Source organism: Protopterus annectens, chromosome 8.part0 (assembly GCF_019279795.1).
Source record: "Protopterus annectens isolate FY-2018-M chromosome 8.part0, PAN1.0, whole genome shotgun sequence".
Taxonomy (NCBI): domain Eukaryota; kingdom Metazoa; phylum Chordata; order Ceratodontiformes; family Protopteridae; genus Protopterus; species Protopterus annectens.
Window position 1 is genome coordinate 921,983,359 of NC_056741.1, and position 27,527 is coordinate 922,010,885.

General features: G+C 36.7%; 1 protein-coding gene across 2 annotated transcripts in view; it reads right to left on the reverse strand.

The window, feature by feature from the left end:
- Positions 1-27,527, reverse strand: part of LOC122809158 (suppressor of tumorigenicity 14 protein homolog) — a 1,180,509-nt gene that overhangs the window by 721,590 nt on the left and 431,392 nt on the right. For both annotated transcript variants that reach the window (XM_044080444.1, XM_044080445.1), the window contains exon 3: positions 16,326-16,489. In XM_044080444.1, the coding sequence (XP_043936379.1) occupies positions 16,326-16,489 (164 nt within the window). The remainder of the gene's footprint in view (positions 1-16,325; positions 16,490-27,527) is intronic.

The following is a 27,527-nucleotide window of genomic DNA, read 5'->3' on the forward strand; positions in this document are numbered from 1 at the left end:
AGAGGCTTAAGGAATGGAATCCTCTGAATCAGAATCCTCACAAGTGGAGAGGGGTTGCATGTCTTCATATTCAGATGCATCAGATTCATCTGACTCTTGTTCAGACAAAACTACAGGGGACAGATCTCTTTTCCTTTTGGAGGGGGTAGCTTGGCTTCCCCTGATCAGCATGATAAGGTCTTCTGCCATTTTAAGCATTTGAGACTGAGGAAAGGTAGCAAGCACCTCAGAGTGGGTCATCGGTTTCTTGGGTGTGGTTCATACCCTGGGCCTAAGAAATTCGGTAGTTTTAGAAAGAACAGTAGTTGCAAAAGAAGACGTCGGTTTGTGTCAAGATTCGGTAGTGTGAAGGACTTCCTCGGAAGCCGGTGCCTGCTCGGTGGCGCCGGACCCTTCCAAGGTTGAGATGTCCGCAGGATCCTCCGTCGAAGAGTTTTGCGGCATACCAGACTCCAAAAGGGTCTTGGTAGTGGCCTGCGAATCAACAGAAGTGGGCATCAGGGGCTACAAAAGCACCTCACTGAGGACTGGAGAACTGATGACTAGCTTAATGTAAGTATCGTCGGTAGGTTTGGACCTGTGCAGATTGTCTCTGTCTTTATCTTTACATTTCTTCGGAAGATCATCTGTTGGATGGCTTACCAAAGCCATATCGGAATTCGAGGACTGTAAGTGAAAATATCTGGCTACAATAAGGGCCTGACGACATATAGTTCTGGCGTTGAACAAAGCACAGAAGCAACAACGAGGGACGTTGTGGTCTGGGCCTAAACAAGTGACGCAGTAAGAATGGAAGTCTCTGTGGTACTTGTTTTCCACAGGCGAGACAATTATTAACTTTTTCTGATATCGGTTAGTGCAAGAAAAAAGGATCCTCAATGGGATACTTAGCTTTAGAAGACTTCAAATTCAATTCGGTAGATGAAAACTCAGGTAGTGGCCGACCGGCACTCATACGAACTGCTTCTGCTTCGGGCTCCATGGCAGGAAAGACTGATGTAATGGCGTCGGCTGCCTTACTTTATACTACTGACGACCTGACGTCAGTCCTCAAGCGACAGCAACAGACGCAGAAATACTAAGTCTCTGGTATTCGGACTGGCCAAGGGCTACCCTGGCACGGATAACCCAAATATGATGACTGCAACAGTGAAACATGGAGATCATCAGTGGCAGAGCCAGCGCAGGAAACAAAAGTTAGGAAAAGAAACTCTTGAGATTACTACAGAAGAACAGATCGCAGCAGTTTTTGTCTCTCGATATTCACACTGCCACATGCAAGATAATTTACTTTTCTTTCTGGTACTTTTTTACTATGGTGCCGCCCTGATCCAGATGGATCCATTAATTTCAGGTTCAGCCTGAGAGTTACAAAGCATTTGACATTTCAAACAGGGCACTTGACGAGTACCTTCACGAGGTAGACCATGTTTTTAAAAAATCTCATTAACACGACATGTGCATGGCTGCCAGGACTGGAAAAAATAAAGTAGAAACGTCAAAAGCAGAAACATTCCTACAATGAGGTTAGGCCAGGCTCAGGAGAAGGATGGCCCCCATGTTGTAGAAGGGAGTAGTAGTCCACAAAAACCCACAAAACTGACAATCTGAAAAAAAAGCCATAAAGATGATAGGGTGGACTATCGAGGATAAGAAAGAAATGATGAATTGTTACTATTATGCAAGAAGCACAGATTCTCCAGATAGAAGATATTGAAAAAGATTAAGAGAGAGATTAGAGGAAAGAAAAATACTTGTACAAGAAAAACTGTCAAATGTAAATTTGTGTTCATTAATACAACAAATCCTTAAAGAGATTAATATAGACCAAGAAACTTTGGGCCACTTGGAAAAAGAAGCAACAGAGGAAATGCAAAAATGTAAAGAACAAAACCCATAGATTTCTGAAAGGTACATAAAAAAGAAACATGGACATGAGCATGAAAGCGATCTGATATGGTGCAATATTTATATAAAGGAGAAAGCCAAACTAATCAATACAAAAAAGAAGTTCCAAAGAAATTTGAAGTGAAATGCATGCAAAGGCACCCAGATATGGAAAATTTCACAATACAAAAAATAAATCACAAAGGGGAACATAACATAGAAGATCATTAAGGTAGAAGTTAAACAAACAGAAGCTGAAGTTATGGAATACCTGCAAAATGAAAGATTTAGTGTAGAACGTCTAACACCGGTTATTGTCAAAGCATGATGGAACAATGAGTCCCCAAAGTAAGGAGAAACAGGTGGAGCTAGAGACATTCAAAGGAGAAATATGGCCATGGGAAAGTAAGAGAGATTTAATATGGCACGATATTTATGCAAAGGAGAAAGCAAAACTGATCAATACAAAAAAGCAGCACCAAAATATCTGAAGAAAAACGGCGTGGAGTAAAGGTATCCATATATGGAAATTTTCACAATACAAAAAAATAAGAAAACAACGGGGGAAAGTAGAAAAGAGGATTAATAATGGAGAAGTTAAAGAAATAGAAAGTGAAGTTACGGATTGCCTGTAAAGTGAAGGATTTAGTGTAGAAAATCCAATTCTGGTAACGTCACAGCATGATGGAACAATGAGTTCCCAAATTAAGGAGAAACAGGTGGAATAGGAACCATCTAAGCACTTGACTCATGAAGATGCTCTGCAGCCTTCAGCAGGAAACCAGTACAAAAGTTTAGAGTTGCACAGCAAGGAAAGGACCAGGCAACAGTGGGAAATGTAATGAGGTTAATGTTGTAGAGTGATAGGCCAGAGTGTTCCCATATGAAAGAGCAACAAAAGACTCAGGATGCAGGAGAAGAGAATATGTCACAGGAAGATGTTCTGGAACTTTCTGAAGAATGCCTGCAGGAACAGAGAATCTGCCCTCAGTTTATAAGAGAATGATCCAAGGAAATAGTTGCTTAATTTAATAGACATAGACATATTAAGATTGTTTAAAGCAATATATTGCTACAAGTAAATAAGACCCACAATTTTGGAAACTTGATAACACAAACAAAAAGAGTAATCAAAACTATTAACCAACACAAAAAATTGTGATAACAGACAAACAGGATACATTACTGTGCAGCTAAATTAATACCAGATAAAAGTCTTACCACAAAAACACATAGCAATAAGGGAAAGGAAGGGAAAAATCAAATGCCATCATGTAAGCATCTTGTAGAGAAAAGCAATAAAGACAAGTGTCCACCATTAGAGTGCAGAAGAAGGAACGGAGCAACAAAAATACTTAGACATAATAAAAGCAACCCATAGTATCAGAATATACCAGGCTCTATCATACACTATTGCAAATAACAAACTAAAGATATCAGCACTGGTAGAAAAACGTAGAAGATATACAGATAAATGTAAAGGAAAAGTACAAAATAAGCAATTCATTGGTGAACCAAAAAACTTTTATAGAGAAGTGGGAAACAAAACAAAAGGATTAGAAACACCACCAAAAAAGGAAGAAATAGACATATTTTGGAGAAATATCCAAGACCCAGTAGAACATAAAGATGCTGAATGGACAAAAGTAAAAGAAACCATAAGTTGTTCAAATGTACAGGATATGACATGGGATGAAGTAACGGTCAAAGAAATTAAAACAAAATTAAGAAATGCTCCCAAATGGAAACCCCAGGCCCAGATGCAGTACCTAACTTCTAGCTTAAAGTATTAACATCTTTACACGAGGATTTAGCCCCAAGTAAGAACTACTTATATGTTCATCCTAAACCGAAACCAACCTGGTTAACAACAGAAGAAATGGAGCTCCACCTTAAGAGTAAACCTGCAAGCTATCCTAAAAACTATAGACCAGTAACTTGCCTTATGCATAACTACATACTGGAGTTGTTGCAGACAGAGTTTATAGTCATTTAGAAGAAAACTCAATGGGGTGTGGCCAAGATGCCAAAGTGATAACAGCACTTTTTAGATGCTCTGCCTAATAGAAGTTTTTTCTGACAGGATTTTTTCTTATTATTATTTTCAAAACATTTAATTTTTCTCTCTTTCATACTTTTGAATATTGTGGTTTATTTTTTCCACAAATAATTAAATTTTGCTGAACAGAAAGTGAGTTTTTTCTTGTCAGATAAACTGCTGCTGATTACAACAGACACTGTCAGTCATGAGTCATTCAAAAGCTTCTCTCCAGGAAAGTTCTATGAAAAAAGAACTACAAACAATAATATCTAGTATTCAAGATCTTTCCATGAAAATGGACAATTTAGAAAAAATAATGGAAAACATGAAGAAAGAAAATAAGAAGCAGATTGATGAGTTGAAAGAGATAATTACAAGGCACACAGATCAGATAGTAGAAATCAAAGAATCTCTAAATGAAATAGATGGAAGACAACACGAAAATGGTAACCAAACTGACTTCTTATTAAAACAGAACACCATACTTTCAGAAAAGCTGGAAGACTTAAGAGTCAAGATCATGAAGAAATAATATTAGAATATATGGTATACCAGAAAAAAATAGAAGGAAACAACATAATACAATTTTTAAATGACTGGTTAACCAAAACTCTAAACTTGCCTAAATCTCTATTTTGGGATAGAGAGAGCTCATCGGTCTCTCTCAAATATGTCACTGTCAAAAAATCCTAATGCTTCAAGATCCATCAGTGTCAAATTTTTATCATCCCAGGACAAGGACTTAATTCTGAGGTCAGCCTGGTAAGGTAATCCTATACAAATAAATAGTCAAAACATAAGATTTGACAATTACTACACCTCTACTATAATAACCAAAAGAAAAGCCTGCATTCCTCTCATTAAAAGTTTGAAGAAAGCAGAAATTAAAGCACAAATCATTTTTCCTGCCAGAATCAAGATTAATCTTTCTGAAGGAACAAAAATATTTAATAACCTCGAAGATGCCTCTGAATATGTGAACAAAAATAAGATACTGGAAAATGTTGAAGATAAGGACATCTCCTTACCTAGCTTAAAAAGGCAGGCAACAACTGGTAAAATGTCTGCAAATAACAAAATAAGTAAGAAGCTCAAAGGGAAATAATATAAATGAAAAACTTCTATAATTCCTTCAACCATCGGAATATCCTTTTTTTTGCTGCATATTACCTTCTTCAGGGAAAAATAAATACTTTAAGGTAAAGTCATTATAACTTTTTTAAATTTCTTTTTATTTATTTATTTATCAAGCTAAATATTTTAATCCTAGTACATTACATATTAGAAAATAGGTAGAAAGAAAACCTTTTATTATTTGATTTACATGAATGCTTATTAGTTTTGTCTGTTGTAAAAGCACAGTCAAGAGAACTGGGAGTCCTTCTCGTTAGTGCGTTAAATGAGATAACACAATTTATTTTCTGTCCGTTATCTGTATTCTTCTTATATGATAGTGACTAAGTCTTTTTAGACCTAAAATGGTAATGGTTAGTAAAGTTTATGTTAGATACCCTAAAATTATTTGTAATGATTTATGGTCATGTTAAATCAAATGTGTCCTTACTGGGAACGCTTCCGGCTGTATTGGGGTGGTTTCATGTATATTTGGGAACTTTGCGTCGCTGATAGATGTGATGTGCAGACACATATGATGTTAAAGACTAATTTTCTTTGAAACCTTTGGGATGTCTATTTTCAAAAGAGCTGTGTTTCATGCGCTTAGTTCTGAGTTGCTGATTTGGGGAAGCTTATAGATATGGAGGTCTGTGATTTAGAGAGAGAAATTGATTTCTCTTGTCAAATATACGAACATTGTTTAACATCTTGTTTTATTCTTTTTTTTTTTTGCTTGGTTTCTCTCACAAGTATCTCATGAACCTTTAGCATAACGTTCAACTGATCTCACAGATCAAGCTTTTAACCGCCAAATTTCAAGAGGCAAAAGAATGTCTCCACCAGAACTCTCAGTGATGCTCTCACCACACAGCAACAAGATGCTCTAATATGTATTTTAAAGAAACCTTTTATTGACTGTTAAAATCCTGTTGCATATTCATGAATCCAGAATATGCCAGTTGGTCAAAAAACAGAACGGAACATTTAAGGTCAGTATATATTTAGTAATTAACATGAATAAGCACAATTTGTTTTGTAAATAACTTATAAAGTTAATAAGTTAAAAATAAAAAATGGTGTGGTAAGCATTACATTTCTGCATAAAATGCTTGGTGCTTGTGTACTGTTGCAGCCAGATTTTTGGGATTACGAAAGGCACATAGTTGCATACAGATGGCTGTCTGAAAAATTTCAGCTGGCTGATGATAGTTGCTGATAATGTCCGGAAGGTGTGTGTGTGGGTTTCAGAAGCAGCAGACTTTTTAAAATGCATGAAGTACCGCCCTGGTATCAGCTGTTGGCGTCCTGATAGTAAGGAACATGTTAGTCATGTCTGTCTTTTTGTGAGTCACCACTGAGAACCATGGTTTCACACCTGTTTTTGAACTGTATCAACTTGTGGTATATACCATTTCCAGAAGTCCCATTAATTGTTTTGGTCATTGGGAGGAATTATGATTGCCATTTATAGTTAAACATAAGGACCTGTCGTTAAAACACAATGGCATAAACAATGGAACAAAAGTGGTTGCGGTAGTGCATAGGTACCAAATTCATCTTAAAGGCATGCCATATATGCACAGACAGAACAGCAGAATACTTTATATATGTGTGTGTGTGTGTGTGTGTGTGTGTGTGTGTGTGTGTGTGTGTGTGTATGTGTGTGTGTGTGTTTATGTGCGTATGTGTGAGATATATGAATATTGGTATATGTTCACATTGTCAAATGATTTGTATGGTGCAGATGTTGTCTCATATAATAAACCTGCTGATTGGCTTTTAATGAAAATAATTATATAAATGGGTACAGAAATGGAGTGTTATATTTTTTCTGTTCTTCACGTCTGCTCCTTCATGAAGTTATTACACAACTCTATAGTTGGTAAATGTGCTGTTTCGCTTTGGATTTCAGCACACTGGCTACAATTCATTCTGTGACTCTTATGGTACTACTTAGCTATGCAAATAGTGTAAATGAATAATATTCTAAAGCATAAAGTCTAATAAAGGTGCTTATTCATAATTAATTGATGTTTATGTTGCTTTTCTATGTAACAATACTTCACGAAGCATATCCCCTACAGTAGCGCACTTTGAACACTAGATAGCAACAGCTGCAAAGGGACATAGTGAAAACACTGGCTGGTTTATTTTGTAACTGTTTATGTCAAAAGATAATCAGAGGAAATACATTAACATGGGATGTTTAAAAGTGTATTGCTTTAGAATGTCAGAGCGCAGTGACTTCATTTTTTTATCAAATCATCTATGGAGTCAATATTAATGTTCATTATTTAAAATTGTAATCTTCTTGTCACTGGAAAGCAAAGTAATTGTTATGTCAATTCTGCCAGCTTTGTATAACTGCAAGTTTCACTAAATCACCTCTTTCTATCCTAGGGATTTTTCTAATATGAAGAAGTTATAATTAAAACAGGTGATTATATGTGCTGTGCAGGAAAGCAATGAGTTTGTGGGCTAAATATCAATATGTTAGTTTCATCCAGAACACATTGTCACAAAAATTTTTGTCATAAGCAAATGTTTTATTTTGAACTCCATTGGTTCTCTAGATGCCTTTCTTTCTCTTGCTAAGATATTTGATTATTTTGGTGTTCATTTATATCTTGACTATCTATCTAGTGATCATAGCACACATTTTACTATTGTTCTGCAAGCAAATATTGATGTTGCTGTGATACTACTGGAAAGTTCTTACAAAATTTTATGTTTCATGACAGGTTTTTATGCCAATATATATATACATACAGTTTGAATTCTTAGATAAGTTATGATTTCATGCAGTGTGATAGCTAAATGTTTGTATTATTTAGTCTTGACATATATATGCTCTGAGAAGTTTCCTTATTAATTTGAAAATTACAATACCTATGGTAGTTGATCCTCTGCCCATCTTACAAAAGTCTAACACAATACTTCAGCTGCCCAAGAGATGCTTATGATAAGGAAATGTTTAGATCAGCTTTGAGCATAACCTGAAGAAAAGAAAATAGATCTATAGGTTATATAACAGTTATCTCCTACATAATTTTAGAAGTAGGTAAAATAATATCTAAATGAAGGTTTGTTTTTGTTTTCTTTTAATAGATTTGAAATATAACAAAAAGATGAAAAAGAAGAAAAATTATAAGATAAAAGCACTCTCAAAGATATCTCATTATCTTTTAGAAATATAACCCATAACTTTTCTGGTATATTTGTCCCTATTTATTTATTAATTTTTAATTTTTAAAATTTTATTTTTATTTTATTTTATATGTACAAGTACTCTAGTAATAGAAATGTTTGAACTCTAAGGTTGTGGTCTGAATTTAATTACTTAATAGACCCATAGTAACACATTTATACATCTTGGGAGAGTTAATAGGTTCCTAGTTTGTTGGTCTAATAATATATTAAGTAGCTGCATTGGTGAATCGTAGTCTTGTGCACTAATGATGACAGCGGGTGGTACTGATGATTTATTCATCAATCCAGGAACTAGATGTTTCATGGTTAGTTTTGTATATAGTTATGTTTTTATGTTCTCTGAATTTTATCCACTGTACAAGTCCAAAATAGTATATATTTGTCAAAAGTATAACTTAATTAATGTCTGTGTTTAAATGTTTATCTTTGAATGTAAATGGTCTTAACAACCCTACTAAGAGAGGAAAATTGGCTAAATATCTGGCTTCTAATAAAGCTGATATTGTATTTATGCAAGAAATGCATATTATTCAGAAAGACTTAGGCAAAATATCTTTTAATGGATATAATATTCTAACCGAATCTCATTTCCAAACTAAGAGAAGAGGAACAATGATTTTATGGAAGAAATCTTTACCAATTCCTAAAATAATTGATACTTTCACCGATAAAAATGGCATGTTATGTTTAGTAGTATTGGAATTAAATAAGAAATATTTCACTTTAGCCAATGTCTATTGGTTACCTGGTCTTCTTCTTTCGGCTGCTCCCGTTAGGGGTCGCCACAGCAGATCAACTGTTTCCATTTCCTCCTGCCCTCTGCATCTTGTTTGGTCACACAAACCACCTGCATATCCTCTCTCACCACATCCATAAACCTTATCTTAGGCCTTCCTCTTTTCCTATTACCTGGCAGCTTCATCCTTAGCATCTTTTTCCCAATATATCAGCATCCCTCCTCAGCACATGTCCAAACCAACGTAATCTTGCCTCTCTGGCTTTGTCTCCAAACCTTCCAACCTGGCTGACCCTCTAATATACTTATTCCTAATCCTGTCCATCCTCGTCACACCAAGTGCAAATCTTAACATCTTCAACTCTGCCACGTCAAGCACTGACTCCTGCCTTTTTGTCAATGCCATGGTCTCCAACCCATATAACATAGCTGGTCTCACTACCCTCTTGTAGACCTTCCCTTTCACTCTTACTGGTACTGGTCTGTCACAAATTACTCCTGACACTCTTCTCCACCCACTCCATCCTGCCTGTACTCTCTTCTTCACCTCTCTTCCACACTCACCATTACTCTGAACTGCTGATCCCAAGTACTTAAACTCATTCACCTTCGCCACCTCTACTCCCTGCATCCTCACCATTCCTCTATCCTTCCTCTCATTCACACACATATATTCTGTCTTAGTCCTGCTGACCTTCATTCATCTTTTCTCTAGAGCATATCTCCACCTCTCCAGGGTCTCCTCCACCTGTTCCCTACTCTCACTACAGATCACAATGTCATCTGCAAACATCATAGTCCACGTGGACTCCTGTCTGATCTCGTCTGTCAATCTGTCCATCACCATTGCAAATAAGAAAGGGCTCAGAGCTGATCCTTGATGTAATCCCATCTCCACCTTAAACACATCCATCACTCCCACTGCAGACCTCACCGAATGCATCACTCCCACTGCAGACCTCACCGCTGTCACACTACCCTCATACATATGTTGTACCACTCTTACATACTTCTCTGACACGCCTGACTTCCTCATACAATACCACAACTCCTCTCTAGGCACCCTGTCATATGCTTTCTCTAAATCCACAAAGACACAATGCAACTCCTTCTGACCTTCTCTGTACTTCTCCATTAACACTCTCAGAGCAAACATCGCACCTGTAGTGCTCTTTCCTGGCATGAAACCATACTGCTGATCACTAATCTTCACCTCCCTTCTTAACCTAGCTTCCACTACTCTTTCCCATAACTTCATGCTGTGACTGATCAGTTTAATCAGTCTGTAGTTACTACAGCTCTGCACATCACCCTTATTCTTAAAAATCGGTACCAAAACACTTTTTCTCCATTCCTCAGGCATCCTCTCACTTTCCAAGATTTTATTAAACAATCTAGTTAAAAACTCCACTGCCATTTCACCTAAACACCTCCATGCTTCCACAGGTATGTCATCTGGACCAGCAGCCTTTCTGTTCTTCATCCTCTTTGCTAATCCACTGCACTTCATGATTCACTATCCGCACATCATCCAACCTTCTCTCCTCTCATTCTCTTCATTCATCAACCCCTCAAAGTACTCTTTCCATCTACTCAACACACTCTCCTCACTTGTGAGTACATTTCCTTCATTATCCTTTATCATCTTTACCTGCTGCACATCTTTACTAGCTCAGTCCCTCTGTCTAGCCAATCGGTTCAGGTCCTTTTCTCCTTCCTTAGTGTCAGACCTTTTATACAACTCTTCATACGCCTTATCCTTAGCCTTTGCCACCTCTCTCTTTGCCATGCACCTCATCTCCTTATACTCTTGTCTACTTTCTTCATCTCTTTGACAATCCCACTTCTTCACCAACCTCTTTCTCTGTATACTCTCCTGTACTTCTTCATTCCACCACCAGGTCTCCTTGTCCTCCTTCCTTTTTCCAGATGTCACACCAAGCACCCTTCTAGCCATCTCTCTTACTAGCTCTGCTGTAGTTACCCTGCTATGCGGTAACTCTTCACTGCCACCCAGTGCCTGTCTTAACTCTTCCCTGAACATCACCTCACAATTACCCTTTTTCAATTTCCACCATTTGATCCTTGGTGATGCCCTCACACTCATCCTCCTCTTCTTGATCACCAATGTCATCCTACAAACCACCATCCTATGCTGCCTAACTACACTTTCCCCTGACACCAATTTACAGTCTCCAATCTCCTTCAGATTGGCCCTTCTACATGAGATATAATCCACCTGTGTGCATCTTCCTCCACTCTTGTATGTCACCCTATGCTCCTCCCTCTTGTTAAAATATGTATTCATCACAGCCATGTCCATCCTTTTCACAAAATCCACTACCATCTGCCCTTCTGCATTCCTTTGCTTAACAGCATACCTACCCATCACTTCCTCGTCCCCTCTGTTCCCTTCACCAACATGCCCATTGAAATCTGCTCCAATCACCAGTCTCTCACCCTTGGGTACAGTCATCACCACTTCATCCAACTCACTCCAAATTTTTTCTTTCTCATTCATCGCACACCCAACTTGTGGAGCATATGCACTAACATTCATCATTACACCATCAATTTCCAGCTTCATAAACATCACTCTGACACTCTTTTCACCTCCAAAACACTCTTAGCATACTCTTCCTTCAGGATAATGCCTACGCCATTTCTCCTCCCACCCACACCATGATAAAACAATTTGAAACTGCCTCCGATACACCTAGCCTTGCTCCCCTTCCATCTGGTCTCTTGCACACACAATATACCAACCGTCCTTTGGTTCATCATATCAGCTAGCTCCCTCCCTATACCAGTCATACTGCCAACATTCAAAGTTCTGACCCTCACTATCACAGTCCTAGCCCTTACCTGCCTTTGGGCATGCCTTCTGCCTCTTCTCCTCCTTCTTGGTGCTAAATCGGCAAATAAATACTTGGAAATAATATCAGCAAAATCCAAAGGATATATTATCATGGCAGGTGATTTTAATTGTATCTTATCAGTTAAAGATACTACTAAAAGTAGTAATGTTAAGATACAAGCCCCAGCTAAAAAAATGATTAGTTTTGTCTCGTTATATAATCTTAAAGATATATATGTAATCAAGGAACAGAGTTCTCTTAATTTTACACATTTCTCTTATAGCTATGGCACTCAGACAACCATTGATAAAGTATTTATATCTGATAACTTTACACCTAAGACACATGATGTTTTCATCACTTCCTGCCCTCTGTCAGACCACAATGCCATAATATTTAAAATTAATATGAAACCGAACGATCTTATTCATTGGCACAGACTACCAGCTTGTATTATTAAGATAAAGGGATTTAAGGAATGGGGTTTTTATGAACTGAATTATTTCCTTGAAATTAATAATATTGATACAAATAAAATAATTATTTGGGACTCTTTAAAGTCTTATCTATATGGGAAAATAAAAACCTGGTGTCTTCATAAGAGGAAAGAATGATACAAAGAATTATTTGCCATACAATTGAAAACTGACACTTTAAAAATGAAACTACACCCTAAAGATATGGGTTCTAACTTGGAATTAAAACAACTAAACCTTGACTATTTAGAAATCCTTAGTCAAAGTAGCAATTAATTTAGAGAGATTAAAATTGCAAACATATTCCTCCAACCCCAAACATATGCGCAGATTAGCAGCTAAAGCGAAAATTTTGACTAAAAATAGACATAACAGAGATAATAGATACCTCTAAACACAAATCAAAACACTTTTCAGATCTAAAAGAAATTTTGGAGATTTTTCGTTCCAATCATGAATCCATGAATAAAACAAATCTAAACTTTACTAAAAGTAATTCAACAGTAGAATTTTTAAGAAATAATATCAACAAACTTTCTAAGGAACAAAACAATAGATTACTTAAATCAATATCATTGATAGAAGTTAAAGACAAAATACAAAACCTTAAAAATAATAAAGCCCCTGGTCTTGATGGTATAATAGCTGAATTATATAAAATCTTCCCTGTTAATGTTTTGAAAATATTAGTAATAGCACTTGAAGAATTTCGAACATGTGGTAAACTTTTTCCTTCATGGAAATGTTCATTAATTTCTCCCATCCTAAAGCAAGGTAAAGATTCTAAACTTGTTTCCTCGTATCACCCCATTTCCTTGCTAAATATTGACTAAAAAATATTCACTTATATATTAGCTAATAGACTAAATCAAATGATGCCGACTTTAATAAACAATGATCAGGCAGGTTTTATATTAAACAGAAAGGTTCATGACAATATTTTTAGACTCCTAACATTAATAGATTTTGCAAATAATATAAAAAAAGAACTTTCAGTCATTAGCCTAGACCTAGATAAAGCATTTGATTCTATTAATTGGACATATTTATAGATGGTACTAGAAGAATTACATTTTTCTTCTGATTTTATAGATTTATTAAAGAAGTTATACAAATGTTCTATAGCTTATATTAAAATTGGTGCCTTTTTATCTGGCCCACTTAAAATACTAAAAGGCACTAGACAAAGTTGCCCTTTGTCTCCTTTATTAATTTGCATTATCAATAGAACCCTTTGCCAATTGTATAAGAAACAATGTCAATATAAAAAGTTTTGAAGTGGATGAAAACTATTCCTCTAAAATTCTACTTTTTGCTGATGACATCTTATTAACAACTGGCAATATTGATTTATCGATTGAACATGTTATTAGATCATTAAAACTCTTCAAAGAGATCTCAAGTCTTAGTTTTAATCAGAATAAAACAAACTATTCTTATAAATAAAAAATTAAGTAACACCTTATCTATTCATAATAATGTTAATTGGACTAATGACAAATTGAAATATCTAGGATTTATATTCATACTAAATGGAAAGACACTACAAAAACAAATTAAAAAATTTGCTGGAGCAAATTAGAGAGCATATTATTAAATGGAATAAAATGCTCCTTACCATGGAAGAAAGATTATCTCTGATAAAGATGATTTTATTACCAAAAATTCTATTTTTTCTTCAAGCGCTAGTAGCTCCTCCATCTAGGAAGCAACTAAAATATTTAAATTCTTTATTAATTAAATTTCTATGGCATCCTCAAAAACCGAGAATTAAATATGACTGGCAATATAAAAATTGGACTGAAGGAGGAATTGCTTTTCCTAATCTTGAACTTTATGCAGATACTATTATTCTTAATATAACAAGTTTATGGTTAAGCCTGAAATACTCTTCAAATTGGAAATATTTACATAAAGCAATCCTATTAAGTGATATTGAATCTGCAACTAAGGGTATAGACTGCTCTGAAAATATTAAGTTTTTCATAGTAATTAAAGAATTCTTTTTCAATAGTGAGGTAAAAAATTAAAAAAATGTATTCCTATAATTAATTGTATCTTGCAAAATTTTACAAAAGTAATAAATAAAAACCTACTAACTAATAATTTGTCCAACTTAATGTTCCCAATAATCTTAACCAATGGTTGTTTGGACTCCTTTAACATGGCAAAAATAAAAATTATGGAAGAAAATGGTTTAATATTTTGGCACCAATTTTAGGAGACAATAATATTCATGACATCACTTATCTCATTGCTAGATATAATGCCTCCCATAATAATTGGTTAAATATACAAATGTTTAGAGAGTTTATCCTAGCAGAATCCAAGAGATATCACTTTTCTGGTATAACAGACCTTCCCAAAAAGTTATCTATCCGTTTTGAATTTTCCCATTTAGGATATAATGTAGGTATTTCAATATCTAGATTTTATAGTATTCTTAGATTTGATTCAATAATATCAGAAAACAATTTATATGATTAATTTCAATAACACACAATTATCAGAAAATGATAAAATATTAATTCTTAAGTCTGTACATTATACATCTTCATCTACATATTGGACAATTTTCACTTGGAAATGTATCCATAGAAGTTTAATTACACCACAAAAAGCCACTAGAATAAACAAGAAGGGCTCTTGTAGATGTTGGAGATGTGATGAGCTATTGAATGCTGATTGGGCACATATGTTTCTAGAATGTAGAACAGTAACACCATTTTGGACTGAGTTTAAAAACGTTATTAAAGCTTTGTGGTCAGATAGATGCAAAATTTCTAATTCTTTGCTGCTTTTTAATGCACCAATGCCAAGGTATGTTCCATTAAATCAAATGAAACTTTTCTGGACCCTTCTTGCTATAGCAAGAAAAATCATTACCAGAAACTGGAAATGTAGAAATATCCTCTCTTTTAATGAATTTATATGTCTTACTAAGATTATTTGTAGTAGGGAATTACAAACAGCTTTGTTACGTACCTCAAACTCAAACAAATTACATGGATAAAGCTCAAAAGATAATTAGACAAAATGTAATTTTTATTGAAGACTTGGCAACTATTTTGGACTCTGCATATAGTTTGTATTAATACACTGTGTTTCATTACTTGTGAAATTTATGTAATTGTTTTTAATATTTGAAAACCTATAAAACAATTAAAAAAAAGAAGAAAACTCAATCACTGCAGTGGATCAAAAAGGCTAACAAAAGAAAGTCATATGGAATAAAGGATAATTTGTTGTTAAAGTCATAATGGAGAATTGTAAAAAGGGGAAGAATCTAAGTATAGCATGGATAGATAACAAAAAAGTATTTCACAGCATCTCTCATTCATGGATACAGGAGTGCTTACGGGTATGTGAGACACACCCTACATAGATCAATTACAATACAGTGACCCATGAAACAGTGACAAACCACTTTGCCGCTAAGCCATGATACAGGCATAATTATCCCAGTGATAAAAATTCAAAGGGGGTATTCCAGGGTGATCATCACCGCTGCTCTTTTGCCTTGCCCTTAACCCATTAAGCTGTCTACTTAACAGATTAGGTCATGCTTATGGTTTAAACTGACACAGGTACACAGCTTTCCAGTTAAGTATTTTAAATCAAAATATGAGGCAAGTTGTACAAAAGAAAGCAAGTTACCATTAAATTGATCTCACCTTAGTCTGTGTGATGCCAGTGTCAAAAAGTAAGGTAAAAGGTCCTATTGGAATTAATGGATCTGTGTAGGTAATCTTTCTTTTCTGGTGATGCCCCTTAACAATGGATTCTAATTTTGTGTTGATTCAGTAACATGTAATTCACAGAATTAGAAATGCATTGCGCCAACTATTTGCTTAACTTTTAACATCCTCTGTATTTTTAAGCATATTTATGTTCTACTATGCCGATGCAGTACTATATTTTTGTTTTTTTTTAATTGCCATTACCCACTTAACCAGTGGAAAAAAGTGTAAACAAAATAAATAAATATAACATTTTCTTACCATTCTTGTTACTGCATTTGCTATCAAATAAAACTGGTCTGATCTAGAGTTCTCATAGTCAGCAGAGTAATCCAAGCTGGAAATTGTACAGCTGCCACTGAATGCCCGTACAGATGGTGCTGCTGCATTACGGACGGCTTGTGTAGAATTGGACTTGCTTTTAACTGTAAAAAAAAAAAATAAATTACAAAGCAAGCAATCAGAAGAGCACCTAAGATACAATGTTTGAGTTTAAAGCTGAACATGCTGTGAAATACTCACATCCATATGTATTTGTAAAAATATTAGTTCTGAGAGCTTGCTGTGTTAAAAAGAGATAAAGCAGGCAATGTATCTTTGGATAAAGAAATGCAGGCAGCTTGGAAGCTTATATTATAAAATGTCCAGCAACACTTTACATCAAATACCATACATTACAACATCAATATCCTTCACTAACTCTTCAACACAAGTTCTTGAAATTCTACTCCGCATTTCTAATAAAATAAATTTTTTTCCGTTTTTCACATGAAGGATTTTACATTAAGCATATGTTTCAGACATTAAAAAAGAGCACCATTTAGAGTGATAAGTAAAAATATACGCATGTATTTAAGCCAGCTAATTTGAAGATATAATCTATATGGTTCAGTCATATTTTGTAACCATCTCTTTGTAGCTACCTTATTTTTCTGTACATCATGCTGCTGCATGCGTGATGCTGCAATGGTGCAGCAGTAGCGTTGTTGCCTCACAGCAAGAGGTTCTCTGGTTCGATTCTCAGCTGGGGTGCCTTCTGTGTGGAGTCTGAATGTCCTTCCTGCTTTTGTGTGGGTTTCTCCCGGGTGGTCCGGTTTCCTCCCATGTTACAAAGATATGCATCTGGTGCATTTCTCCCCAGGCCTCCAGTGAAAATCAGCTTTGTTCCAAGTCGGACTTTCCCGGTAAACAAATGTTAAATAAATAAATAAATAAAAATAAAATCATTTCAGCCAACCCAGACAAAAAGTGTTCTTATCACATTGTGATGCAACCTCACTTGTTTACTTCATGGGATCATGACACTTTCACTGAAAATGAATCTGGTATTGTCTGCCTTGAAACTACTACTTCAGATGGCATGTGGGCTCTTTCTATCTTACCTTTCCTTTCCCTACAGATAAATCCAAAGAATTCTGCTCAGTGATAATACCGTAAGTGCAGATCATGTATTCCACACCTTGTCTACTCATGGTAGACCCCCAAACCTCTATCATCTTCACTGGCTCAATTTGGACCTTTTCCACCAATACCATGCATTTCACTTTGCAGTACCTCTAGAACCTGAATACAGCAATCATGGTACAGCCTTACCAGTGTCATATTCCTTTCCTACGTATCATATTAGTTCTGGACATTTCTCTTGTGTACTGTTCCAAGTGGTCAACAGGTACATTTGATAATTCCAAGCAAGTTCCCTTCTCTTTATGGCACTTTCATGCACTTTTCCTACCTCCAAGTTGTATAGCATCTTTTGAGACTTCCCTTTCTAACAAAAGCATTCCTTTCCATTGTCATTGAAAACTAGATTCACCATTTTTTGTAACCTGCTTATGCCCATTTGGAAACTATTTCCTTAATCCAGGACCAATTTTGGGGATCTCTGCATAAAGGTCCATGCTATAGTCACTCATTCTGCCATCTGTCAAGAAGACTGTGTCAAACTGTATCCCAATCATCTCTCATCTGTCTGAACAGAGCACTGCTGCCTTTTCTAACACACTACCTGTTTATTTTGAACTAGTACATTCTGTAATCCCCAATTCATTAATGGCACTACTAATACTGAAATTAAGTGCAGCTATTGCAATTTCCACCTATGCACTGAACAGTTTGTAATCCTTTTCTTGCCCTCTGCTTCCCTACTGTCAAGCCCCTGCCATAACCATTGGTATTCAATCGCTGAGTTAAGACCTAGACATACTAGGGGATGCCATCCAGAAACCCACAGGGAATTTTATTTTATGGTGATAACCACTCATTTGTAGTTCAAGTGTTTACTCACGATCTTTGTGAATGCATACATTATGGAACATGCTCCATTAACGGTACCCCATGAACAGCATGGTGGGGCCATGGTTAAAATAATGCATGCTGTGCATTTCCAGTGGGTGCCAGAATCGAAGTGGACAACAGCAATCTCTCTCTCACTTTCTCTGTATGGGCAAGCTGCCACTGGTTGTTTCCTTCTGCCATCACCCACCGTCCCTTACTAGGTCATCCAGTGCATGAGACACTAATCCATCTTGGGTCATCTGAGCCACACGCAAGACTTTAACACACTGTGACATGAAGATAACACACAAAATGAGGAGTTTATTAACTAGTTTTTGCTGATGACCACATCATCCCAGTAAACAATCCTACCCTCGAGTCCAACTTAAAATTCTCCCCCATACACACCGCCACAATAAAAAAAAATTACTTAAGCTAAAACCCTGTGCTCTGGCCCCTGGCACTCTATCCCCACACTTCCTGCAGCTAGCTGCAAACTCTATAGCTTATCCCAGCAACATACTCATTAAAAGATCGATTAAAGAATCCATAGTCCCGGACATCTGGAAAAAAGCTTACATTCTCCCCTTATACAAAGGCAGCACCAACACAGATGCCACAAACTTTTGGCCCATAGCAATTCTCTCACCCCTCTCCAAAATACTGGAAAATGCATCCATGCCCAACTCTTCAACCACCTGCTTTAAAACTCAATTCTAAATCACCCACTCAGCATGGTTATAGACCAGGACACACCACCACTACTGCCCTCCTCTCCTTCTTTGATACAGTTAACTGGGCACGGGATTCTGGAAAAATATTTGCTTCTCTTTTCCTAGTCCTCTCCAAAGCTTTTGATGCCATTTCCCACACCATCCTCCTCTCTAAACTTTCCTCCCTCCACCCTTCCCCACCTACCCTACAATGGTTCAATAGCTATCTGTCCAATAGGTAGGAATCCACCAAATGGCAACAATCTTACTCTCCCCTCCTCAATACTTCCACAGGGGCACCCCATGGAGCCATACTTGGTCCTCTCTTATTTAGCATCTTTATTAACAACTTTCACTCCACTCTCCCACAATTTCTGTACTATAATATTCACTGCTAATTCCAGCTCTGAACTCGAGCAAATCACCCAGAATGGCTTCATCTCTACTGAATCTTAGAGGTTTAACAATCATCTTGTCCTAAATCCAAAAACTAAATTAGAAATTTTTACCCCTAAGAAAACCACTCCCCTGAATAAAAAACTCTTTACTATATAAGCCCAAGACAACTCCACTGCAGACATTGTCCCACACACTAAACTACTAGGCATTATTATAGATGAAAACCTTAACTTTGACCTATACATAAACAACAATAACAAAAAAAAACACCAAAAGCTCAGTATGCTCTACAGGTGCCAACACTTTCTTAGCCTCTCTACTAGACAAACCCTTGCAACCACCTTTTTATTACCCTCTCTCCTTTATAGCACCTCTCTACTCACTAATATCCAAAAGTCTGCAAAATCCAAACTTGATAGGTGTTACAACAGAACAGTCAAATTTGCCACCAAGGCCAAATTCTCACCCCGCCACTGTAACTCATTGAAACATTTAGGCTGGCTGGAACACCCCACCACCTCTAATTCACCCAACTAACTACAGCACACAAAATAATCTACAGACCTACAAACTGTCCTGCTCTCTTGACACTACTTGCCTAATACCAACCCAGCAGGCAACTAAGATCTGAAAATCATCTACTTCTAAAAGTAGAAAAGCCCACCTTACCTGCTGGTCAGCTCGTCTACTCCATCATCCCCAAACTATGGAACTCACTTCTACCTTCTATAAGAAACACAGGCAGCACCTCCACCTTCAACCAAATGCTGAAAAATCATCTCTACTCTTCCTGGCTACGCACCTGCTCTATAACCTAACCTCCTCCTCCTCCTTATATGACAACTAAACTGCTTTTTTGCTATTGCTGACTGATATTTTCTCCATAATTATTATTTTTCACCACTTGTTGATACTGGTACAATAATGCTGATATATATATATATATAAATAAAACACACACACACACACACACACACACACACACACACACACACACACACACACACACACACACACACACACACACACACACCTCTCTGAATGAATTCATCTGGCAGCCAACAAAATTCCTGCTTTTATGTATATACTCCGTATATATTACTGTAATCACTGTGTGTAACACTGTATCTACTTTTGTACCAATTAATGTTTAATATTTTCTGTATTTATGTTCTTGTCAGAACTTTTCTCCCTGTGCTTCCCCTGAAAATGGGTTCTTTTAGGCCCAGTGGACTATCCCTGGCAAACAAATGCAACAAATAAAATAAATAAATACAATTATCATTTGGAGTGACAATTTTAGGCAGCATTTCATTTTCAACTGCTCAATCACTTCCTACAAACTTTTCCTCCCTGCCTAAATTACTGCATTTACCTTCCATCCACAGTGTGTATATTTTGTCCTCCCATTGGGCAGATTCCCATCTCATCCTTACTGAAAACAAACTGCTCAATCACTTCCTACAAACTTTTTCTCCCTGCCTAAATTGCTGCATCTACCTTCCATCCGTGTGTATATTTTGTCCTCCCATTAGGTAGATTCCCATCTCATCCTTACTGAAAACAGATATCTACAGCAGTTTGTTGTCATTTATTTTATTTTATTTTACATTTGTTAACCGGGAGAGTCCATCTGGACATGTGCCCTTTTTCAGTGGAGGCCCGGGGAGAAAAGCTCTGATATTAAACAGTACATTTAGTACAGGGTATAATTAACACTTAATAAAATACATTAAGTTGCTACATATTCTCATGCATCAATACATTTTCTAACACAGAGCGGGTAGTTATAATAGGACTATTTACAACAGTAATGGTTGATAGAGTGGACAAAGACCATAGGAATTTTAGCAATAAACAATACCTTCTGAGGGGGTTATACTTAATTTCAGTAAGTAGAGTTTTCAAACGACGACATGTCAGTGTGATTGGGATTGGTAGGAGATAGAGAATACGTTTGATAAAAGGATCAGTGTGGTGTTTGTTGAGAGGGCACAACGTTTGAGGAATGATGTAATATAGGTGGTTTGGAGGGAGTTTAGGACTAACCTAGACTGTGGCAGAAGCAGAGCCAGGAGTTTGTAAGGTGGATTTTTAGGAGTACTTTAAACTGTTTTGATGATGAAGTATTTATGAGTGGGTTGGGTAGAGAGTTCCAGAATTTGGAGATATAGTTGGAGAAGAGGGATTCATCTGCTTTGTTTTTTACTTTGGTGACTTGGAGGGGTAGTTTGTTGTTTGAGCGAAGGGATCTAGATGCAAAGTATGGTTGGATAATGTCCTTAAGGGCTGGGGTTTTTTTCTGGATGGTGGAGGATTTTGTGGGCTATGGTTAGTTGATTAAAGTGAAGTAAGAGAGGGAGTTCTAGCCAGTTAAGTTGTTTGAGAGAGAGACAGTGAAGGGCTTTATAGGAAGCATTAGTGGCAAATTTGGAGATTTTGTTATAGCAGGTTTCAAGTTTGGTATGTTCGGTTTTACGGAGGTTTGTAAGGATAGGGGATGCATATAAGAGTGTTGATATCAGGTGTGTTCTAGCAATTGTTATTTTTGTACTGTTAGTTAGAAATTGTTTATTTCTATACAGAAGACCAAGTTTCTCGTAAACTTTATTAATGGAGTGGTCTATGTGGAGGTCAAATTTCAGGTTATTGTCAATAATGACACCTAGAAGTTTGGTATGGGGGGTTAGGAGTGATTGTGGTTTTATTGTTAGAGAAGATATGAAAGGTTGTGGAAGAGGAAGGATTTCTGGTGGGGTAGAACATAAGTTTAATTTTGTTGGGATTTAATATAAGTTGGGAATTTGTTAACCAAGTTTTGACAGATAGGAAGGTGTCTTGGGTGATAGATTGCAGGTCATCAAGGGAGGAAGCAGAGCAGATGAGAGTGGAGTCATCAGCGTATTGAATGATTTTAGCTTGGGGTGTGGCAAAGTGGAGGTGATTGGTAAATAGTGAGAAAAGTAAGGGTTCAAGGATGGAGCCTTGTGGTACCCCTAAGGTAACTGGTAGGAGGGGTGAGAGGGATTCTTACCAAAGGACAGTTTGATGATGATTTAAGTAGCTTTGGAACCATGCTAGAGCTGTGTTACTGAGGTTGTGGAAGGAGAGAACGTTTAAGAGTTTGGGGTGACTGACCATGTCAAATGCTTTTGACAGGTCCAGGAATACAGCTGATACAAATTGGGAGTTGTTTCTGAGTTGGTTAAATGTGTTTGTGAAGGATAGAAGGGCTGTTGTGCTATGGGCAGGTCGAAAGCCATGTTGAGTGTGGGATAGGAGGCTGTGTGATAATAGATATTCCATGTTGTAAGTGTACGACTCTTTCAAGGATTTTAGATAGGGGGAGAGGATGACAATAGGGTGATAATTAGTTAGTTCACAGGAGCTACCTCCTTGGTGCAGAGGTAAGATGTGTGATATTTTCCAAATGGTGGGAACATATTGTTCTGTGATGGATCTACTTATGAGTATGCCTATTAGGTAGGAGATAGCTTCTGATGTTAGTTTTAGATAATCTGCATGAAGGTTATCAGCAGCTAAAGTAGTGGGCTTTAGTTTTCTTAGTAGTTTTTTGATATGGTGGGTTGTGATTGGTTTTATTATGAAGGGGTTATTGCTATGTTGTGGTGGGGTATTGGGATTTTTTTTGGGGTGTTAGGTGTACTGTTAATCAGATTGTTTACTAGTGATTGAATGGACTCTGTAAAGTAGTTGTTGAACTGGGTGGCCATGTTATTATAGTTGTTGGCTGTTTTTGATGTAAGTGTGGTATTTTTCCTGGTTGTAATAGGTTGTTTACAGCTTCCCAGAATTTTTGCGGGTTCTTCTAATGTTTGATTTGGATACTGTGATAGTAGTTGGATTTGTTAGTTTTAATTAACTTCTTTACTTTGTTTCTAAGTTCTAGAAAAAGTTGTTTGTTGGTGCTGGTTCTGTTCATGTGGAACTGTAACTAGGCCTTGTCCCGGTCTTTGAGTACTGCTCTAGTTTCTTTAGTTAACCAGGGAGCATAATTGGATTTTACTCTGATATTTCTTTTTGGGGCGTGTGTATAGAGAATGTTACGGAAGGTGTGTTGAAGGAGAGTACTGCCTCATCTAATGGTAGTTGCTTGAGATGTTCCCAGGAACAGTTTTTAAGATCAGTGGTAATCTTATCAGGATTGAATTGTTTTTTTGCTTCTAACTGTGCGGAAGGAAGTTGGATGTGGTACTTGATTTCGAATGTTGGGCAGTAGTCACTTAGCTTATCTGGAAGGCAGCCTGAATGGATTGAAAGGTGGGGGGAACTAACTAGTATCCAGTCTAGTATAGATTCACATTTAGAGGCTTTATCAGTCCTGGTTGGGGCAGAGATGATTTGGGTAAAGTCGTATAAGTTAATGTGCATAGTGGGAGTTGTGGAGGTCTATAAAGCCAGTCTATAATGAAGTTACCCATTAAGATGGTGTCTTGAGGGAGGGATATGGTACACCATTGTAATAGGTTTTCCAGAGTGGGAATGTTACCTGGTGGGATGTACCCACCTACTATATTAAGGTATTTGTTAGGGTTGATGGCTAATCTGGCTATAATTAGCTCAGTATTTGTGAGGTCTGGGGGGGTAGACTTGTAGTTGTTCTACTGATAGGTGGTCTTTGTATAGGATAGCTACATCACCTCCTTTTTTGTGTATTCTATCTTGTCTTAGGAGATTGTAACCTGGGGCACTGATTTCATTGTTGCCATCCTTGCAGATTTATATTCACACTGCTTCATTTCTTAATATATCTGAATAGTAAGTTTACAAGGCAAAAGGAAAGTGATGTCCACTTCCATCTCTAATACTGACTAATTATACTTAGCTGTTTATGTTTTATTTCTGCTTGAAGCAATCTTCCTCTTATTCTTAAGAAACTCCCACCTTTTTGTCTTGCTCATTTAATGGCTGCCTTAAATTACACATCTCTCTTCTTGTTTTTAAGTTTACCTTTCTTATCAAGCATCAACATCTGTCATGGGTTACTCCAGGAAATAATCTACATAACCCTTTTCCCTCAATTTCTGCAAACCTTATTTCCCCAAATAACTGCATATTCCCTAGGTGTTACTCTTGAGATAAGGATGATGAAATGTACATCACAATTACTGCAGCTAACTCCCTATCTACAATATTGATCTTGGGTATCAAAAACAGGAATGATATAATTTCTGCTTGTCTGTTGAAATCTAGCATTACTCAGAGGTTATATAACTTAAGTGCACAGTTTGTGCTATCAAAAGATGGCTGCTGGTACATCTAGTCTGCCCACATGATTCAGATAGCTATCTTTTTGCAAAATTTCTGTTGAATATGCAAATCTGAACTTTTACCCACCATTTTAGAAGAAGTTGATGTTGTAAACATAAAAGCATGCTTTTAAGAATATCAGATCAGGCAGATCCTTCCACTGGAGCCAAATGTTGGACCCTTAGCCCTATAAAAAAGGGCAAGTTGATAAGTTGCAGTGGACCAAAAAGAGAAAACTAGACTTCCTTAAAGTATGAGCAAACTCAAATTATTCTATAATCTCATTTACAGAGATGACACCACTGCTGGTGCAGAAGGATGGGGCCCTGACTAGAAGCCAATCTCATTTACAGAGATGACAGCACTGCTGGTGTACAGGGATGGGGGCCCTGATTAGAAATCAAGTGACAAGAGTTTGATTAGTGGCTTGGGCACCTGCTGGAACTGCCTGGTGAAGACAGGATTGAAGAGACTGTGCCTGAATACCTATCTCTGGGGCAAGAGGGTAGTGCATGTCAGGGGCACACAAAATGTACACGTCATTGGTGGAGACTGGAGAAATGTATGCAAAATGATCAATCGAGGAGGTAGTGTCAACTGTGGGCTTACTTCACAAAAGTGAGCAACAGTCTTGTTCCATGCCCTACGAATGCTCAGTGGGCAAGCTGTGAGTGTTTGAGCCATAAAGTGAAAAAAATTGTTCCCCATGCAGAGGACAGCATCACTCCCAGTTCAAGATTTCCTCACCTGTGGACCATAGGGCTCTCACATACAGGGGGATGAGCAAGCCACTTCAGCAGCTTATGGGGGGCCTCAATGGTCAGATGGAGACCACAGGGAGAAAAATTATAGGGGAAGTCGAACAAAGCAAAGAGTACTATTTCCTCCAGGTAGGATAGACCTAGCAAAAATAGGAAGACCAAAAAACTGTGTTACCACATTCTTGGTAAGGAAATATAAAAATGTTACTGTTAGGATGACTACAGAGGGTATAAAAACACAAGGAACTTGTAATGCCAATGAACAACAAAATAAAACAAACTGGAAAACAACTCATACAAGTCAAAGCATTACAGTCCGGAAGCACATAAAGAAAATGTTGCAACTCAGCCAAAAATAGAAAAACACTGCATTTAGTTATAGGACATTATTTAAAAGTCTTTCCACGTTATCACTATTATTATTATTATTATTATTAGCAAATTTAAATCAGATACCAGTGATGTTATGGTCAATTATAATTTGTGTGATTTTGTAAGTTTTCAGCCAAAAAAGCAAGAAAAACCTCAAACGGCCATCAGTTTTACAGTTTTTGTTATTTCAGACAGTCTTCAGTTTTTTGCTTGCATCTTCTTTGCTAGTCCAGGATTTCCTCATGGAAGATGCATCAGCTAGCATGGAATTATTAAACAGCAAATAAGTCTATAGCTTTACTCCATTATATTTACTGCATGACAGGCGGAGGAGGAGGCAATACGCCTATCTAGTCAGTCCTTTAAGCTCTTAACATTCTACCTCCCCTCCATTTCTGGCATTACCCAGACTACTTCTCCACCTCATCCCCGCTCTCTTCAATGCTTCTGTGAACTTCTCCGGCATCAACACTGGTAGTTCACTTCATGGTTCCATAACTTTTGCTGTAATGAAGTACCGTCACAGATTGGTCACTGTGATCTGCAGCCAGTGTTCTCTATTCAGCATGACATTTTCACACTTGCCTCCTATGACATTGTGCTCTGACATCATGCCCTCTGACAAATTAAATGCATATGTCCATGCTGCAGCTTTGGTGCTTTGATAAAAACAAAGTCTGATTAGTGCACTGAAGTTTACAGGCTATTAACCTTTTTAGAATTACATTAAGTGCAGTACTAATAAAATAACTTGTCTATAGAACAAACAACATGTACAATACTGCACAGTTTACATCTTTTAATGTCTCAGATTAGCCTTTGTAGACAGCACGGATGCTAATCTCCAGTACACAGATTCAACAAGATATCCGATCCAACACCATTTCATTTTATTGTCTTTATATACACTTTTTATGAAAGTAGTCTTTTGATATTGATGTAATGCAGTCTGTTGTTAAGCTACTTTGTGTTCTGTTTCAAGGTGAATTATGTGACAATCTAGGGAGTCGTTCCTGTTTCTGTTTTTAACCCAGTACAAAGTTGTTCATTTATTTGCACCTGGGTCTTCAGGAATTAAGGAGTTATCCTTATCAGCATTTTTTCTTGAAGTTGTACCAAACACCGAACATTCATGTTACACATAGCTGGATGCCTTTTTACTTGCTTTTTAGCTAAGAGCAGTTTAACCTTTTAACGTATATATGCTAGCAAACAGAATAACTGACTATTTTTCCTACATATATTCTAGCAAACAGAAGTACACATGCATCTACCTAGCAAACAGAAGTATACATGCACTTTTGTGTTGTACTACATATAAATTTCTAATCAACAAAAGTATATATGCACTATTATAAATGTCTAAATATATCTAACAGTTTTCTCTTTGTTTTAAAATACACAAAACAGTTTGCATGGATACATACTTTTGGTTAGATTATAATTTTTATTATAATTTATTGAAACATTAGGAGACAAAACATTTAGGCTTTTTTTATACAAAAAGTCAAAACACAGTTTTATATGGTTGACACAATGATAACAACCATTACTACTAGAATTGGATGAATTATTTAATTTAACAACTTTTTTTGAAGACCATTCTGCAAAACATGTCCCACCAGTTATGAGCTGTATTTTATGACTTAAGATTGTTTTATTAACCTTTTGCA